We start from the raw sequence: 20,460 nt of genomic DNA, 5'->3' as shown, positions 1-20,460 counted from the left end.
GGACGGATTGATTGAATTTATAGTACTCCGAAGGCTGTGGGTGCTGAAAACAATTCACCGCCAGAAGAGTAGGTGGCGCAACGTTTTTTTGTAATGCGTGTGTCTCACGGTCAATGCGTGAGGGGGGGGGGGGGGGGGGGCTTGACGACCCTGTAAATAAATAAATAATAAAATTCATAGTTTACCCACCTCTATTTTTACCACTACACCACTGCTCGCTGTGGATAAGAGCGTCTGCTAATTGACCAAATGTAAAAATGTAAATGTGCTAATGTAAATCATGGCTGTACGGTTTTCTTATCAAAATTCAGTCATAAAGCCTAAATGTTCTCAGTGTAGTTTGGACAAATTTGACATCATGAATAATTGTAACTATGTAAAATACTGACGTTTCACATTTCGAGTAATCTAAACTTTCAAGTTATTGTCTGAAGTTGGGAGAGGGTAGGCAGGTTCATTTAGGGCCAAGCGATATCCAATGAAAAGTCAGCTTCCCTGACGACGCTGCCAAATGCTACCGGTCGACACGCCCCCAGCATGGATACAGTCGGCAAGAACTGGTCCTCAGTAGACAGTCACTATACTGTAGAGAATATAGCAGCCGCAATGGGAGTTACAAGCAAGTTTTCCGGTTTATTATTACCTGCAGAATTTCGTTAAAGAGAGATCCTCTTGTTTTGTCTGTTTAAATTTTTGTTTTTAACGTTTCCCAGTGAGATGTTGATATTGTTAGAAAGCCGGTAAGATCTCATAGTCCTCTTATGAGAGCGACCTAATCAGCATCACACAAAGGGAACCACGGAACAAGTTCTTATAACAGGCCGACAATTTTTTCTTTGAATGTCTTAGAAACATAGGGACTGTTTCTATTACGGAATGGATCACTTTGCAGCAGAATGCCTTGTTTCCATGTCCAGTCGTGCAATTGTCCATGGCCCTAAAGGGAATAGAGAGATAAAACCAGAAACTGCGACTGCTCCCAGGAACGGAGAGGAGATTAAAGAACCTTTGGTAAAAGACAATTCCTCTCTCTTTGTGGTGGCTAGAATTTTGGCGGATTTCAACCAGCAAACCCCCAACAATTTCGCCGATCAGGCAAAAATAAAGGAGGAAAGCCTAGCGCCACCGAATATAACGAAAGATGATGGAAACTCTGCCACACCTACCACCATCTCCGACCCTACGCTCAAACAAAGAGGCAAACGATTGAGAGGTCGAATTGAGCACGAATCACCCCAGAAAAAGCACAAATGCCATTATTCAGGGTGTGAAAAAGTTTATGGGAAATCATCCCACCTCAAAGCTCACCTAAGGACACATACAGGTCAGTGTCACTGGAACGAAATGTACAAAATACTTTAAGGAACCATTTTCTTTTTTTCTCAATTCTACTGCAGAATTTCCTTTATTTTATATATATATATCAAGTTATAGCACATTGATGTCGATGTGTCAGATATATATATATATATATATATATATATATATATATATATAAAATAAAGGAAATTCTGCAGTAGAATTACATGGATTCTTGTGATCATTTTCACACGCATAGATTGGACAATTTGACAAATTAAGATGTTTCTTAAAGTTGAACAAAACTTGTTCTAGCAAAATACTCTTAATTTGATATGGGGGAGGGTGTCACAAATACTACCACGCCCACTCAAAGCACCCAGCCTTTGTCGGAAACTAGTTCTCCCCTTCCCCCTTTGGCTTGATATTCATCTCCTCTTTCAGGGCGTATTACCCCGACTGCAGTGCAGAAACAAACTTGTTTTGTTTGCACACATAAGCTAAATACAAGAAACCTGCGAAGCACTGGCAACCTTTGGTCTGTATGACCATGGACAAACTTAACTGACCCAATGATTGGTCACTTTTTGTTGTTCAAAAGGGCATACCGGACATACATCAGCATGCAGTATTGTTAAATCTGACAAGTTGTTGTACCGTCACGATGCATCAACTGAAAGCAGGGATATCCACATACCAACATGAGGTATTCGCTCTCTCGAAACGTTCCCGATACATTGTTGATGCACAAATTGAAACATTAACACCTAAAAGTACAAGTTTGTTGGTAACAGTTTTCCTGTCTGCTTGAAAGTCTTTGTTGTGAAGTGCCACACCCCCACTAGACAGTCTGCCAACTGATCTGGCCAGTAACAGACTCAGCTAGTTGAGCGCAGACGTGAGGAAGAGAAAGATCCAATGCATAGTTCACCTCAGTACACATTTAAGTATAAACTCAACTGCGTTTTCTCTATTTACCGTAATAGCCTACATTCCAGTGCGGTGACATTGTTCAGGTCCACACATATTCTTATACCCAATCAAATACTTTGTCTTCAAGCTTGTTAAGGGTATTTGTAAATACATTTAAAAATTTGAATATGTTTTGTAACGTTTCATATATTTGCTGTCATACTACACTTTAAAAAGTACATACACTACATAGGATCATTTGTAAAGATGAAAGAAAATAAAAAATAAACAAAAGGTTCCATGAAAAGCAAATAGTTCCAGATTAAACCATAGTACACAGTATGTAAATGTGTGCTATGGCTACTGCAAAGACACACCTACTGAAATTGAGGGAATAATACAGACACACACGTAGAAAGGCACTGTGTGATGCTATATCAGTGTTTGGGAGTATAAGAAGTCTCTTCGTATTATCGGAAGGACAATTGATCTATTACATGAACTATATACATGTTTTTATGTTACAGAAAACTGCAATGACAGTGTCAGTGTAAGACACTCACAGCCTTTGTGTCTGAGGGTCACAATTTTTTTTTATAAATCCCTTTTAAATGACTGCATACTGAATTATCACGCTCAGATTGAAGACATTTAATCAATATCAAAACAAGGTAAAATCTGTCAGGGATCATCACATTTAAAGGTCCCCCATTATTATATGAATGTATTTTCCTTTTGGAATGTGAAGAATGCCTTGATTAATTGCTTGTCTCTGAGTCTTGCCAATATGTCTTTCTATTGGGGCGTTCTACAGTCTCTTGCTCACGATTGGTTTGTTTCATGAGTGTTCCTGCTCTTTTGTTTGGGTAATCAGAGAATGTGGGTCATCTGAGTTCAGCTGCCCTTCTTCAGCCAACCTGCAGTGTCCCAGAGTGCCTTTCCCCCGCACTCAGCACGCTTCCTTTCAGCCCCAACTAGCTGAGCAGAGAGTGAACCGATCATTTTAGCCAACACCACCTTTGTACAGAAATTGATGGGGGAATGCAGTCTTTGAGAACAGAGGGCCAGAAAGCAGGAGTCCTTATTTGACTTTTGAAATCCCCAAACTCCACCCTCTTTAAAGATCTGTGGTATATAATTTGTCAGGGTACATTTCTGCATGTTAGTTTAATAAAGCTGTCAGAGGTTCGAGCTAACCAGTCTATGCTCAAAATCTAATCTGTTAACTGTACAACTTCATAATGGGATCCTTACAGTTACAACAGGCAATGAGATGCCTTCCATGTACCTAACCTATAACTATGTTTGGGGAAAGGGGTCATACAGTTGGTTGTTTAGGATGAAACATGAAACAAAGCATGTCTCCTGTGGTATTATAGAAAGAGAATTATGTATTTTTCTTTTGTTTTAGATAAGTAGGGTAAATGAGGTGGAGCATAGAGGATATGTGAAAACACATGAAGATGTACTGTTGCTCATTCTGTAGTTAAATGGGTGGGGAACTGCAGCAGGTTGAGGTTATGGGTCAGCTGACAGCTTTGTCTGATCTCCTTGAATGGAGAGGTGGGGTTTCCCTACAATGGCATATGCCAGGGAAAATGAAACCACAATAATGTACAGGATTCTTAACTTTCTTAACTAGTGGTTAGTAGTGTTACCTGGAACCAAGAAGTATTCTAAGAAGAAGCAGTGATTCCACAATGTCATGCAAAGGCCTTTAAACAACTTATTCTAATGAGAAGAGAATTTAAGGCATAACATATTTGCTTGGTATTAGTGGATTTGACTTATTTGACCTTGATTCTAATGTAACATACCACATCATCACCACATCACATCACCCTACTGGTGATGTGATGTGGTGATGATGTCCTATTCTAGTGTGAGGTGTCTTACTGCACTTCTCAGTTGATCTTCATTACTCTGCTTGGCTCTCTCTTTTTTTAAGGAACAACATGAACCTTCTGTGCCCCCCATGGCTGGGCCTCACAAAAGGCCTTCTTGTCAGTGCACAAGGCACAAAACACCACAAATCACCGGGAGGAATGGGGACAATATTCCTCTCATATAAAAGCCTGAGTGACATATTTTACAGTTGGCTTCATTTTTTGTCTAGGTCCTATCCTTTGTGCTTCACTGGGGTACCTCTGGTATTGTGTTGTGGTCATAGAGGGCCCCTAAATCCTTAAACCGACTACCACCTGGCAACAGACTGTTATTTCATAGCTTCATTGGCATTTCAAATGTACTCAATTACACACACATACTTGTAATTCTTTGGAAGAATAATAATTCTTTATTGAGACATTTTACCACATGAAAGTATCCCAAATGCAGCACGCATACCTTCCAGTAGTTACGTTTTGGGCTTATTACACAGCAAGTGCAGGATAAGTGGAATGTGCCTGGCCAGGCAGGAATGAGGTGGCGGGAGGGTGAAGGGAGGAGGATCTGTTACATTTACATTTACATTTAGTCATTTAGCAGACGCTCTTATCCAGAGCGACTTACAGTAAGTACAGGGACATTCCCCCGAGGCAAGTAGGGTGAAGTGCCTTGCCCAAGGACACAACGTCAGTTGGCATGTCCGGGAATCGAACTGGCAACCTTCGGATTACTAGCCCGACTCCCTCACCGCTCAGCCACCTGACTCCCTGTTGCTGTCCCTCCTCCACCCTGACCATGGCTCTGAGACTGACTGGTTCCCTGTCTATTTTTGTTTCATATGATCATTATTCTGAACCATCTGTTGTCATAATTTTTTCAGATCTTAATACTGACACATCTAGGGTGTAGACTGTACTAGGTCTTTAGGTTTCATAAGGCTATGAGTGTAATGATCCATTATGTTGTAAACTAAGACAGACATTTGGTCATTTCAAACATTTACATTTAGTCATTTAGCAGACACTCTTATCCAGAGCGACTTACAGTAAGTACAGGGACATTCTCCCAGAGGCAAGTAGGGTGATGTGCCTTGCCCAAGGACACAACGTCATTTGCCACGGCCAGGAATCGAACTGGCAACCTTCTGATTAATAGCCCAACTCCCTAATGTAGCTCAGCCATCTGACAGTTTAGTTGGCTGAGTCTTTGGAGAATTATTTGGAATTGTGTGGTTCATCTCAAGGTAACTTTTGGTAATGTTAAGTCCATAAAGTTCATGTGTCACTCCTGGTTTGCCATAAAGAAATGAGGTATTAGCACAATCTACTTGATCTACTTGGGATGTAAATAAAACCAAACAGGTACTGGTAACTTGACTGCTCTAATCCTATGGGTCAGAACTGCCAGTGTTTTTCCTTTGAGCTCCTGACCCATGGACTGATGAGCCTCCAGCACAGGGTCACCCCCTTCCAGCTCCACTCTTTCTACTATATTTACTACACTATTACTCAGTAGATGTACCTGCACTTCTGCTGTATGTGGCTGTGATTAAGAAACCAATCATAGATAGGCATTTGTGCAGCCTGCACTGAAAGACCTTTGTAAGGCTTTGGGTTTGCTAAGAACATTTCAATGGACCACAGAGCTCATGTATTCTTTAGTTATCTTTGGAGAAGTCTTATAAAAGCCACTCTTGTAAATTTTTCCCTCAGCCCCGCCCTCTGTTCTCAAGCCTGCTAAAATGCAGGGAATAACAACCGGGCTGAGGGTTTGCGTGTTCTGAGGTCTATCCCCAGCCACTGTCAGCAGTCCGGTGTCGATTACCCCACGCAGGAAGAGAAGGATCTAGAACTGCCATGGCTTGGCATACTTCACCTCTCCACCACAAAAGCCACCACCCGCATCTCTCACGCAATGCCGGAGGTCTACTGCTCAGGGAGGATGGGGCCAGGAGTGGTAACGTACTGTACAGCAGCATAGTGGGGGTGGGGGCAGATGTAGGGATATTCTTGCCGCTGTCAATGCCCTGCATGGATGTAGGTCATTCATTTAGCTGCATCTGTAGGCCATCTGATAAGTGTGTTCAGAGTGGTGACAGTCCTACAGAAAGAGAGAAAGCGTCACCCTGATAACGCCTGAACCCGAACTGCATCCAGCCATGGGTTGAAATAGTGAGAACTGGCTAACAGATATGTGTAACTCTAGGCAGATATGGCCTCCTGTCTTTAGCAGGTCTATTCACCGTGGTGTGTTAGGTGTGTTAATCTCTGCCTTGTGATCAATCAGACTGGGGCAGATCTTGGCAGCATGTGTGCTGTAGGGTGTGGTCAAGGGAGAGAGATGAACAGCAGCAGTCAACGCCCTGGGGGAGATTCCAGTCTATGAGGATGACGCAAGATGTTTTTAAGATAGCTTGCCGCCTTCAATGGTTGCTATCTTACCCAAATGTAGCTATGGCCTTGCGATTCCACTGTGTGTCGGGGTGAGGGATTTTGGCTTGATACTGAGCCGAGGGGAGATCTCTTCATGTGTACAGCCTCTGTGTCTTGAGTCATGGATGATAGGGTATCTCTGCCCCCACCTACCAGTGCCAATCCTTCTGTAGACGTAAACATCCTCTATTGGCTGCAGTTGTTTCTTTACCCTTAAGGCCGATATATGCTTCTCCGTTTTCCCAAAAACGGACACATGGGAACGCCCTCCTCTACGGGGAACGCCCTCTCGGAGCTCTCCGCCCGGAAAGCTCGACGTGCACCTCCTGAATTTTCTAACTATCCGTCGTAATTTCGGATACTTACGGATACCCCCTTGGCTGTGATTGGTCAGTATTAAGAACCGCTTGCGTCAAGGCCGGGGTTGCCGTGATAAACAGGACGAACAGAATCCTTTTACCGCCATTGCTGTAAGTTTTTACAATTCATATTTCAGCTAAACAGTACATGTAAATCAGCATCTGAATGTAGTTGCTGAAAATGTGCGTATTTTATTGATGAAACGGCTAATTTGTAAATTTGCTCCGACTTCTCGATAACCTAGGTAAATAAACACTCGACGACGACTTACAAACAACCGTTGCACCACCTACTCTTCTGGCGGTGAATTGTTTTCAGCACCCACAGCCTACGTAGAACCATAAACGCAGTCTATCCGTCCGTATCAGTGGCGAAAATCTGCTATCAATTTTGGGGGGGACAATTATATCACATTTTCTCAAGAGCAATTCCTGAGGGGGACACCAAAATTACTGCTGTAACACATTGTAATATGTTAAATGTATATAATTAATATTATTTACATTTCTTTATGTTTACGGTGATTTATTGGGGGGGACAAATCATATTTTTCCCAGAATGGAGGTGTCGTGTCCCCCTGTCCCCCCAGGGATTTCCGCCTATGGTCTGTATCCGTCCGTATCCGTAAGCCCGCCCATCCGTAAACGGAGTCGGAGAAGCATATTGCAGCCTTTAGTTAACCGAGGTTAAAAAGATTTGTCTGGGCTAACACACGACTGCTGGCCATTTTACCTAACCCCCAAAGTTGTGAAAGGTTGGGCCACTATCTAATTGAGGCAACAGTGGTGAGATGGTCAATGTATTTCAACCCCCCCCCCCCACACACACACACACCCAGAGACAAGGGGATGTAATAATGTATGTCGGAGTATGTGCGGATCCCGTGGTAGCTCTATGTCAATTGCCCTGCAGAGCGGGTGGGGGTGAGCTACGGTTAGCTTGCATGGTTCTTATTTGAAAGGCATTACAATGTGAAGGTTCTCCTGATAACTAGTGTTGCTGCTACCATTGTGCACAGCCTGACGACTATTGGCCCACAAGGTGTAACATGTCATTCAGGGTCTAGAAAGGTTCTCTATGTAAAGACAATAAGTGAGAATGCTTTGTACTGCCCCTTGTTTGAGAACTTTCACTCCACAAGCCCCAACCAGTCTTGATGAAAAACGTCTGACTCACATATGAATCTGAAATTCTGAAACCATTTGTATCTAGCACCAAATGATAATAAGTCAGACTCCGAAAGGGGCTGTGTGATGAAAGCCTTTTCAAACAGAGTGGTTTTCTCAGTGTTGCTGCACTTCCTCCATCTCTTATGCTAAGATGTGCATCTGCACGCACAGTTATTTTCAACTCCATGATATATTTCAAAGCAAACAAGTAATTTTTCTTAGATCACACACACTCTTAATTCTTTGGTGTTATTTCTGCTCAAAAGGGGGTTGTACTATATATTTGTTTGTGATTACAGTTGAGTATTCTGAACACTGCTGAAAAGAATAACTACAATTCTAATTGTATGTTTATTTCTTGCCACACACGTGTTCAAGTTTATATCAGAATCAGAATCAGAATGGGATTTATTCGCCATGAAAGTTTGCACAGACAAGGAATTTGCTTTGGCAGGAAGGTGCATACAATAAACATATAGGGACCTAAAATTTAAATATGTGGACTATCTATACTAAGGGTACATAAACTAGCAGTACTAAGTGGGATTAGAATATAATTAAATATACAATAAAATAAAATATAAGTTGCCGTAAATTACAATATAAAAATACAAAAATACAAATATTACAAAAAATACAAATGTACAAGATACAATTTTGTAATGCAGTGCAAAAAGCAGTGTGTTTTAAGCAGGAAGTCATTAGAGTCAGTGTGGTCCCTTGGCCTTGTTGAAGAGGCCAACAGCGGAAGGGAAGAAACTGTTTTTGTGGCCTGAGGTATTGGTCCTGATGGACCGCAGCCTTCTGCCGGAGGGGAGTGACTGAAACAGGGAGTGTCCAGGGTGGGAGAAGTCGGACACAATCTTCCTCACTCGCCTCAGGGTCCTCGAGGTGTGCAGGTCCTCGAGGGTAGGCAGATTGCAGCCAATCACCTTCTCAGCAGTGCGGATGATAGCTGCAGTCTGCTCTTGTCCGTGGCAGTGGCAGCAGCGTACCAGACGGTGATGGAGGAGGTGAGGATGGACTCAATGATGGCTGAGTAGAAGTGCACCATCATTGTCTTTGGCAGGTTGAACTTCTTCAGCTGCCGAAGGAAGTACATCCCCTGTTGTGCTTTCTTGATGAGGGAGCTGATGTTCAGTTCCCACTTGAGGTCCTGGGAGAGGATAGTGCCCAGGAAGTGGAAGGACTCCACAGTGTTGACTGGGGAGTCACACAGGGTGATGGGGGTGAGTGGGGCTGTGTTCCTCCTGAAGTCCACAACCATCTCCACTGTCTTAAGAGCATTGAGCTCTAAGTTGTTCTGGCTGCACCAGGTTACCAGGTTGGCCGCTTCCCACCTATAATCAGACTCGTCTCCACCAGAGATGGGCCCAATGTCGTCCGCAAACTTCAGGAGTTTGACGGACGGATGACTGGAGGTGCAACTGTTGGTGTACAGGGAGAAGAGCAGAGGTCCTAACGACCGAGGCAGCCATCATCGGCGCCATCTTGGATCCTGATATCCCTTAGAAGGCAATATATTCTAAGCAGGGTGGAGCCTGCACTGTTAGGTGAGAGCTTAACCCTATCCAAACCCATAATGCCAAGCATGAGTAGGCCAGCGGTGATGTCATGGAGGAAACCCTGCTCTAGGGGGCAGGGTGATGAGGGTCTTGACTGCAGTCATTTTATTATAGCCCTGTGTGGAGGCCCGCGGTTGACTGGCTGGCCTCAGGCCACAGTCTGCCGTTAACAGACAGTGAATTTCAGCCCTCTGGTGAGTTATACCATTGCAGTTTGTGGAGCCCCTCTGGTCTAATGTTTCCCAGGTCTGTCCCTGAGTCAGTCCTGAGCCAGAGGTACTCTAGCTCTGATGAGCTCTGATAAATGTCTCAGAACATTCAACCTGACCCACCCTCTTACATCTTATGATGTCTCAAGTTCCTCCATATAGTGAGAAAAGACATACGGCTTTTAACCCTTGTGCTGCCTTCGGGTCACAACGAACGAACCATCGTTGTGCAGCGACAACTTTACCCAATACAAAAACAAATAAAAAGGTTTTTTTTTTAATCTTCGCTGTGGGGGGTGTGAGACAGCCCCACGGTTAAAAGAAAATGCTTCACTTTATTTTTATATGAGGTAAAGTTGTCGCAACACGTCGGGGGGTCACAATGACCCGAGTATAAGACAAGTGTTAAATGTTTGGAGTTTGCAGTTAGTCTCTAACAATGTTACATTAGTCAGTTGCTTCTGATACTTTCAGAGCAAATTTCTGTGAAAGACCTCTGAATAAGGATACAATTCAAGTGACTTGAATGTGAACTTGAGTAGTAGTATCATCAGGACCATCTTTAGCTTGCATTTTCACATGTCAAGAATAAAGAAAGAGAGAGAAAGAACAAATAAGAAAGAAAGGAGATAATAAATAGTTTGCTAGTGGCCTATGGCTGAGAAAACAGAAGGAATGTTATCTGCCTTGCCTTGAGATGCTGGTATCTGTTCATGGAACAGGTGATTGTTGTAGATTCTTGGATCTACTGCTGCTCACGTCAAACAGTAATATCATCTCCCAAATTCACCAGATTCTTTCAGATTCCCAACCCCTTTTCATCTCTGGGCAAACTCAGATTCATAGGACAAACATTCACAAGAAGGATTGAGAGAGGGAGAAAGAGAGAACCAAGGATAAGCATTATATTTACTGACCCACCCAGTGGCCCCAAAGAGAACAGTTGTATAACATGAGCACCTGTGACATAATCTCATCGCCCCAGAGGGGAGACACGAGTGCTAGTGCTTAGGGAAGGTACAGTGAGCAGGCATGATGTAACTCACTCTCCGGCTAACTGGGTCACTGTGTTCGTTAGAGGAAAGTGTCCTAATTACTCCCCACCACACTCCATCCCCGCTCTCACCCGTTCTGAGAAAGGTCAAGCGCCACCCTGCAGCTAGATATACCGACCATCCAATCAGAGTCTCCGGCGTTACAGATGCCACGTTGCTGTGGCGGGATGGCTTTGGAACTGAAATCAGAGGGGTGCAGGGAGTGGCTGACAAGATTCACTCTTTCATGGAGATGTGGAGGGATGACTGAATGATGCTGAATGCTAGAGTGTGTGATACCATCCCACTGTTGAGGGGCAGCCTCTACCTTTGTCTACCCTCGAGAACAAAGTGTTCGTTTTCCAAGCCTCCCTGTTGCTTCCTCTGATTGGATGGATGGCACTAACCAGAGACCCCTTGCCTGGTGTTATTGAAAGCGTTGTCTTCATGCTCTGCAATTGAATGTTAGTGCTTTCATTACATTTCTTAAGAAAACAACACATGCTATTATGTGATGGGGGTGGGGCAGGGTTCTTCTCCTACTTCAGATCAGTGCAATTCTAAGTGTAGTCAGTCCTCAGTGGACTGCTGTTGGTTTCCTGACGCTTCTACTATGTCTGCATAACTGTTGTGGAGTAGCAGAGCCTGAGTTTCTCAGCTCTCTAGTGCACAGTGAAATATTGATGTTGTTGGATCTTTTACACTGCAGCTTGCAGAGCACAGCTCTACATTTCAGTCCATAACTCACTTTGTAGTGTCCTGTCCAGCCACTCCAAGCTGTTTCTCTTCTTAATAAGACACCAAATCAGACACTGCTGAGAGAAGGCCTACATAGTAAAACCAATCTTCCCTCTGTAGCTTTAGGAACTCCAAGCTAATCTTAGATTTAGTCTATTTTTGTATATGCTCAGAAGAGGTTCAATCCAGGATGTTTTAAAAAAGGTTTAAAAAGCATGCCCTTTTTGTTTTTATATGTGCATTGTATCTGTGTATGAGAAAGATGGCTTGAGAATGTTTTTTTCTTTGTGTATTTGTTCTACTGTGAGAAAGGGAACAGGGCATGGGAGGGGGTGTGTTTCATGTGAAACTGCTATATAGGGTGAGAGAGTTTTTTTTTTTTTTATGAGTTTGCAGGCATGTGTGAGATGTGTGTACGTGTGTGTCAATGCCCATGTGTGCACGTAGCGTGTATGCACCCCGTCCTGGGAGGAAGGGAGGAGAGGTGGGCTGGGTGCTGTTGGGCTCAGTGAGCCCAGTGAGTCTGTCTGGAGATGAGGTGAGATGCCTGAGCCTGAGCCCAGGATGCAGACTGGAGCTGTCTAGACTTGCCATGTCTGGAGTCTGTCTGCTTTGGTAACCAGGAGGGGAAAGGGAACCCCCCCCCCCCCCCCTACTGATCGCAGAGTTGCTGTTTTGTTTATATAGTACTGGCATCAAGTACTAAGAGTCTTTTGAAGTTACCCACAGGTAAACCACCAAGAAAAGATAGCAGTTTGGCAGACTTTGCCCACATGTGCAACAGTACTCTGTCATCCCAGTTACTGTATAAGCTTCTAGCTCTCCTTTCCGTTTATTTTAATTTTATTTCTCCGACATTCTCTGTTAGGCAGATCCAGAGATCCTATCCCAAAAGGAACATTATAAAAGCCATACTTCCTGCAGCATCAGTAAACAGTACTGCTGTAGAGTCAAAGTGCAGCAAATACTGCCTTAACGTTGGTAAAATTAGAATGCTGGGTTAGCTATTGTCAGGCAGAAAATCACTGAGACGGAACTAAAGGGAATACTGTATTAGCTGTATTGGCCATTGAATGCAGTATACTGGATTTAGACTCAAACCACATGAAAATCTTAGGAAACCACACCAAGATATATAGGACCATCTGGTTTTGGATGCATTTGTGTCAAAGCCTACTTTTATTTCCCATGGAGGGGGAAGGGTATAATTTCCTAAGCGTACAGTCACAGATCTATGTTGGAACATGGGCAGGGGAACTATTAGCATCTGGAGTGTAGCTAATTAAACTGTGTATGGTTCCTAAAGCGCAAAATCAGTATTCTGGGAAAAAAAAACAAACCCAAGATTCAGTTGAGGCCCTTTGTGTCACTTTCCCAAAACATAATTTGTGTTTGTGTGGTGTTGATGACAGATTCCTCTTACAACATGTCTTCCATTTAATAACATCTGAAAGAAAGGCACATTGTTCAAGCCATCATTTTGATAGCACGGTTGCTTAGTTTGATGATGGTGAGCCAAGATAAGGAAGACAGATGGTTTTGAGCTAAAATGGCAACTTTCTCCCCCAATGTGAATTGAAGTGTTCATGTAACAGATTAAGTGATTGGACTTTATGTGTAAATATGCACCCTTATTATAATTCCCCAAGGTCTGCAGGTAAACTCAGAGAACAGTAGGATTTGTTTATAACTTGGCTATCTGTTGGCAAGAGATAGAGAAGGTCAAAAAACTGCACAGTCTTGTTCAGCTGGCTTGGGCTTGTCTCTGATAATTACTGTTAGCAATGCCTGGCAGTGTTCATGACTTGTCAGCTCTTAAACACCCTCCATGGAAAACTTATTTCTGCTGTAAGCAGTCATTAAAGCTAGACTGTGTAGCATTTTGTCTTCCGGTTTCATGATCCATTGAAGGAAAAACATATCTAACTTTTCTTGTTTGGCATGTAGCAGAGAAGTGAGGTTTCTTTCAGCTCCTTTTAGGCCAATTAGTCTTTCACAGTTATAAGTAAATGGTCGACCCTCTAATCTGTTCACGAGTTCAGTAATCACACCATAGATTGAATAGATAGCTTTTATTGAAGCAGAGCTGGTAGCTGAGCCAAGCCCGATGGTGGAGGAGGCCAGTAGCAGAGCCGGGCCTGGTGTCCGGGCATGGACTCGGGGTGTGGCGGAGAGTCCTAATGGGTCACGGCCGAGCAGCAGCTCAAGCAGATCCCCTGGGAAGCCTGGATAGATGACAGGGAGAAGCAGAGAAGAAAGGGAAGGGTGGGAGGGTGACAACAACATGCTAGCACAGGGACCAGAGGAATGGAAGATACTTTATACAGAACTCTTAATTGACCAAAGGGAGTTTGGTCGCATTCTTCCGTGCTTTACTGGGCTGATGCGTATTAGTTTGATTGGACAAGGAGGAGTCTTGGTGTGCCACCTTCCTCCCGAACTTTAGTTAACCCTTTCATGCCTAACTCCATTTCACGTTTAAACAATATTAATATATTTCTTTATTAGTGATGAGTAAATACTGACAGCTGATTCTCCTTTCCTCCTGTATTGTAGGTGAGCGTCCTTTCCCCTGCACCTGGCCAGACTGCAGCAAGAAGTTTGCCCGTTCGGATGAACTGGCACGCCACTACCGCACGCATACGGGGGAAAAAAAATTTGGATGCCCACTCTGCGACAAGCGCTTCATGCGCAGTGACCATCTGATGAAACATGCTCGCCGTCACTCGAATTTCCAGCCTGGCATGCTGAAAAGGTCTCATGGAGGGGCCGGTAGCAGCGCCACGTGTCCTGGATCGCTTAGCGACTACAGCCGCTCCGATGCCTCCAGCCCCACCCTCAGTCCCACCCTCAGCCCAGCCAACTCGCCTTAAACCCAGACGCACTTTCCGCCTCTTGCTCCCGAGGCCTGTCTTCTCCTCATAGCACCCGTGTTGCACAGTCGTTAGCAACGCCCCTTTGCTAATCCCGCTCTTGCTGTGGTGTACTATAATGTACATAACTGCTTGTTGTAGTGCAATTCCTTGTTTTATCCTAAGGTAATGCCTTTCCCAGATGGCAATATTCACATCCTGTACAATATGTCTGTATTTTTCTAGCTACTGGCCATGGCAAGTTGTCCCTTGTGTTGTATTTCTCTTTTTCATCTAAGGTTTAGAAGAACAAAAATCTAAAAAACCAGACTGACAGGCCGATTGAATCATTTTAGTAGAAACGGGTGATGGGAAGAGGTATACACATACACCTCAGGACTCAAGATAGTTGCTTCTTCTAAGTACTCACCTTGACTGCACAATACAAGCATCACTTTACTCTGAAATTCAACAGAGGTTGAATTTTGCGCCCTGCTCAGGGATGGCCTCGTTAGCTTGCAAGAATGAACACAATGAAGAGAAACGTACATTAAGCAGCCTTACACTCAACAAGATTTGCACTCTTTCCTTTAGTTATTCACCTTTAGGAGAAATAGGTCCAGTCTCAAAGTCATTATAACTCAATGTGTTTCCTGCCTTTCTGTAGAAAGATATAGTTAAAATGGTGAGGATGGAACTCAGATGAAATGGCATTGTGTTGTGACAATGGAAAAGATGTGTGCTTAATATCTCCTGCAAACAAGAATATCCCCAGGTTCTTTAGCTCTGTGTTCTGCCATTTGAACTGATTTGATTTCTAAAGGTTCAAATCAAATCGACAAATGATGTCATGCATAATTGAAGTCAACCAGCAATGAGAAGATAACAGTGAGTGCTGGAACACTCACATAAAAATAAAAAATCCCCCCAACACACACACAAATGGAGAAAATCTAGTTTCAAAGCAACTGTTTCTTTTTCACAATAATACAGAGAAAGGGACTCATACTGCACATGAAAGGAATTGCAACCCTTACACAAGCGCATGGAGAAATCACCAGAGACAGGAGTGAAAGAGGGTTATATTCTCAGCCTGTCTTTACTAGGCCTGAGCCTGGCTGTTGTCAATCTCTCAGGTAGAACCAGACGCCCTGCCCACTTCCCCCCTTACCGCTGCCTGGCGTGGCCCTCCACAGAGGAAACGTCTGCATCCCACAGGCAGCTATTCATAGCCCACAGGAGGAGTGGCAAAATGCCATTCCTTTGGAATATTCCTTGCCTGGCTGGCTCTACTTGCCTATCAGTTGAGGCAGAGAAAGCGAGAACAGCGCAGAGCCCACAGCACTCAAACCCCAATGAGGCCCCTAACCTGACCACCAGTGGATAAATGTAGGCCAGGGTGTTACAGAGCATGCCGGGCCAGGTCAAAGCAGGGATGGGTTTTGGCCAGTGGGGAACACCAGATCAGTATAAACAAAACAGCTGTCTGTAAGAGGCAAAAGGCTGGCCAGGTTCAGAGGTCCCTTGATAAAGAGGTTTGTCACAGGCTTATCAGTCCAAGAGATGAGACCATCAGAATGCCCATCTCCACCCTTCCTCCCCTCCCAACAAACGTAGATGGGTATCTGTAGAAGGAGAAAAAGAGCTGACAAAATAATATGACCTAAACATTATCCAGCTTTATCCTGAGCATAGAGAGTACTTCCCAAAACACTGCGAGGAGACATATTTAAGGTGCACACAGACCAGACTACAACGCTTCTTCAACTGTAGAGCTTTGTAACAGTTGCTTTCAAACTTCACTCTGAACCAATGCAACCAAAATGACAGCATATCAGACAAGATTAAGTGCTCTGATATCCCTTGACAAAGCTGACTTGTGTTCACAGGCACAGACATGCATCCCTAATTCAGGCTAAAGACACTGTTGATCTTCCTGAAAAAGGTCACCACTGTCCAAACTCTGTCAGTCCATGTTATACACGTGTACTTTTGATGCTGAATCACTAGGGTATAGAATGATCTCATCCTACTCCCTTTAACGTGCCTAGAATTCTACCCATCTCTCATGTGACCATTCAAAATGCAGTACCCTTGTCCTATATCCCCCATCCCTCTGTCATATATGCTCCCTAAGCCCTTTTTTCTCTGTAAATTAGACCTAGCAGACTGGTAGCCAGACTGGTAGATGGGTATATGGGTATAGAGTTTTTCAGCCAAAGAAGCAGGTGTAGGACTCTGAATAGCAGGCCTTGTCCCTGGGTCTCCCTACTGGGCTGGTCTCTCCAGTCTCTGAAAAAAGGAACACATAATATCCCGCTCTATCACATCCTTCAGAAAGAAAACATCCCTTATTTAGATCCAATTAATGGGTATGTTCAATGGGCCACTCACTTGAAGATGAATTTAAATAGTTTCCAAGCTGCAAGATGACACTTTGAATGCCATTGTTCAACTGCCAGCTCCCAGTGAAAGACTATGTGAGCAGGAATGTCTCATTCTAGTTAGCTGTCTCTGTTCCAAATCCATTGTGCAAGTTTCTGCATATTTTTCCCATCACACTATTTTGTTATTTTTACCTGCTATTTAGTTACCTTGGTTTGTAGCACAATTATTTCAACATATTGAATTCCTGTGATGCATTTTAAAGTGAACATTTTACTGTTGTCTAGAAGGTCTTAAATTCTATTGTACAGCACATACATATAAAGAAACACATCCTATTGTTGTGAGACTGTCACTTCCTTGTCAAACAGGGTACATTAATAATTGTATTAATCCTAATCTGCACATTTACCTCAGGGTCAAAGTCAGCAGGGCAAATTTGGACTGTTTGCCTATTTTAATCAGTTATTAGTCAGTGCACGGATACAGCATCTACCAGCCTTTCTGGTGCTCTTGAGTGCTTAATCGTCACTGCTGGTCAGTGGTTAACAAACACTGGTGACACAAAGACCTCAGAACAGACCAAGCCCTTTCCTGTTTGCTTGTACCTTCAGTACCTCCAACCCAGTCTGTCTAGAAGACACCGGTGCAATGGAGATGTTCCCTGTGGAACGCCCCTTTGAAATACCTTCCGTCCTGTAGTGTCAATGGATTTATACAGAGCTCCTACTATTATACTGAGATCAAATACAAGATGGTGGTAAATCTAGTCTATCCATCTTTGCGCATTATCATTGACATGCACAGGCAACTGTAGATCTCTGGACGTTGTGTTTTAGACAAGTTTCTTTTGTTTTCACTGTACCAAAACTACTTGAAATGAAATATGAGAGGCCATTGAACACATACATGTCCAGTTTTACTGTACTTGCAGAACAACATTCATATTAATTCTACAGAATGAGGTTTATAGACTCCAAGTTTCGATCATTAAATGTACATATTATTCCTCTATTTTGTTGTATTTTCCTTTTTCTTTGTTCAGGTTTCATTTAAATATTATTTTAACCATTGATTTGAGAGTGTCACGGCATTATGTTATTGTAGCTTTTTTGCTATTCTGTGTCAGTTTTTTTAACAAATTTTTCATACAAGGCACCCTTTTTTTCAAATACACTGAATGCTCCATGATGGTATCTGGACGAAGTGTTGTACTTGTCCTAGTATACATAGAAAAGAGGAGTAAGAGGAGGGTTTGGCAAAGCAGGGCCTGAAGATAAAAAAAGGGAAATCTTCTGACCTCTAAATCATGTTAGAGATGTGTGGAAGTAATGTACTCATATTTACTATAAACACTTAAGTGTTTCATAACCATAGAGACCACAACATTGTGAGTTAGTCATGTAGTTGTTTGTCATTTTAATTTCAATATCTGTGATGCTTGATGTTTTATTTAGTTTCTCCAACATGCATACCTGTCTTTAAAAGATGAGTTACTCTAGCCTAAGAAGTAATTTGACTTCATATCTTTTTCATTCATCCAATGAATTGGCTAATGTTAACTCCATTAACTTAACTGTTGGTTTATTTGTCTTTTTAAACCAATGCTTCATTTTAACTTATCTACAACAGAGGATTTGTGTATTTTGTAGGGTAGCCTATGTACAGAATACAATATTTAAAAAAAATCTTACTCATACTGCACATGAAAGGAATTGCAATCCTTACACAAGCGCAATCACCAGAGACAGGAGTGAAAGAAGGTTATATTCTCAGCCTGTCTTTACTAGGCCTGAGCCTGGCTGTTGTCAATCTCTCAGGTAGAACCAGACGCCCTGCCCACTTCCCCCCTTACCGCTGCCTGGCGTGGCCCTCCACAGAGGAAACGTCTGCATCCCACAGGCAGCTATTCATAGCCCACAGGAGGAGTGGCAAAATGCCATTCCTTTGGAATATTCCTTGCCTGGCTGGCTCTACTTGCCAATCAGTTGAGGCAGAGAAAGCGAGAACAGCGCAGAGCCCACAGCACTCAAACCACAATGAGGCCCCTAACCTGACCACCAGCGGATAAATGTAGGCCAGGGTGTTACAGAGCATGCCGGGCCAGGTCAAAGCAGGGATGGGTTTTGGCCAGTGGGGAACACCAGATCAGTACAAACAAAACAGCTGTCTGTAAGAGGCAAAAGGCTGGCCAGGTTCAGAGGTCCCTTGATAAAGAGGTTTGTCACAGGCTTATCAGTCCAAGAGATGAGACCATCAGAATGCCCATCTCCACCCTTCCTCCCCTCCCAACAAACGTAGATGGGTATCTGTAGAAGGAGAAAAAGATCTGAGAAAATAATATGACCTAAACATTATCCAGCTTTATCCTGAGCATAGAGAGTACTTCCCAAAACACTGTGAGGAGACATATTTAAGGTGCACACAGACCAGAATACAACGCTTCTTCAACTGTAGAGCTTTGTAACAGTTGCTTTCAAACTTCACTCCGAACCAGTGCAACCAAAATGACAGCATATCAGACAAGACAAGTGCTCTGATATCCCTTGACAAAGCTGACTTGTGTTCACAGGCACAGACATGCATCCCTAATTCAGGCTAAAGGCACTGTTGATCTTCCTGAAAAAGGTCACCACTGTCCAAACTCTAGCCAAAGAAGTAATTTGACTTCATATCTTTTTCATTCATCCAATGAATTGTCTAATGTTAACTCCATTAACTTAACTGTTGGTTTATTTGTCTTTTTAAACCAATGCTTCATTTTAACTTATCTACAACAGAGGATTTGTGTATTTTGTGGGGTAGCCTATGTACAGAATACAATATTTAAAAAAATCGTACTTCAGACATGAACTCAATCACCTGTTGGACTGTGTCATGACTCATGATCGGTGCTTGATCACAAATTAAAGCATGATAGATGTTACTGTATGCCAAATGCATAGTGGTAATTCCATGAAAATGCTATACAACTTCAAGGATGCAAAATACAAACTAAAATGACTTAGTGTACAGTTTTGTAAGTGTGATGTTTTATGTTTGTACAGGATTGGATGAAACAACTTGGTGTATTATATATGAAGTGTTTTTAAGTTAAGATATTCCTTGTCTGCTCATTGTCAACATTATTTGCATTATATCTAGACATGCATTCATTTGTTTTTTAATTAGTTTTACTGTATTATACAGGAACAATGTAAAATAGTTTGTTACTGGTATTTCTAACATTACCAATCTTTATTACAAATGAATGCCCGACCATTCCAAAGGATTGCAATTGGATTTGTTATAAATGTGCTGCTTGCGTCAAACCAATGCACCAATGCTTCATGTTTTTGTATGTTTTTGTTATTATACTGTTAGTCTGTTTCACTTTGTGTACACACGGTACATTTCAGACAGTACAACCTTTCCCTATTCTTTCTTTTACATTTTATTTTGTGGACCGCGACTGTCAAACCAGAAAGCTATTCCCGTAAAGACATTCTCCGAGAGGTTTGGCCCCCTGTTTTAAATCCTTAAACAATTTAGCTGTCTTCCCACCAAGTGTTGAAAAAACTGTTGAGTGAAGGGTTCAAATGTTTTTTTCAGGGGGTTTTCAGGGTTGAGATGGAGTAT

The 20,460-nt window shown here is 42.8% G+C and overlaps 1 protein-coding gene across 1 annotated transcript; it reads left to right on the top strand.

Moving 5' to 3' along the window:
- Nucleotides 1-614: 614 nt before the first annotated feature.
- On the top strand, nt 615-15,444 carry klf13 (Kruppel like factor 13). Its single transcript, XM_067234083.1, has 2 exons — nt 615-1,324; nt 14,162-15,444. The coding sequence occupies exons 1-2, from the start codon at nt 877-879 to the stop codon at nt 14,476-14,478; spliced, it is 765 nt and encodes a 254-aa protein (XP_067090184.1). The 5' UTR covers nt 615-876; the 3' UTR covers nt 14,479-15,444.
- Nucleotides 15,445-20,460: the final 5,016 nt, after the last annotated feature.

Source organism: Osmerus mordax, chromosome 4 (assembly GCF_038355195.1).
Source record: "Osmerus mordax isolate fOsmMor3 chromosome 4, fOsmMor3.pri, whole genome shotgun sequence".
Taxonomy (NCBI): Eukaryota; Metazoa; Chordata; class Actinopteri; order Osmeriformes; family Osmeridae; genus Osmerus; species Osmerus mordax.
The sequence above is the reverse complement of the archived record's forward strand: the minus strand, read 5'-3'. Positions and strand labels throughout refer to the sequence as shown.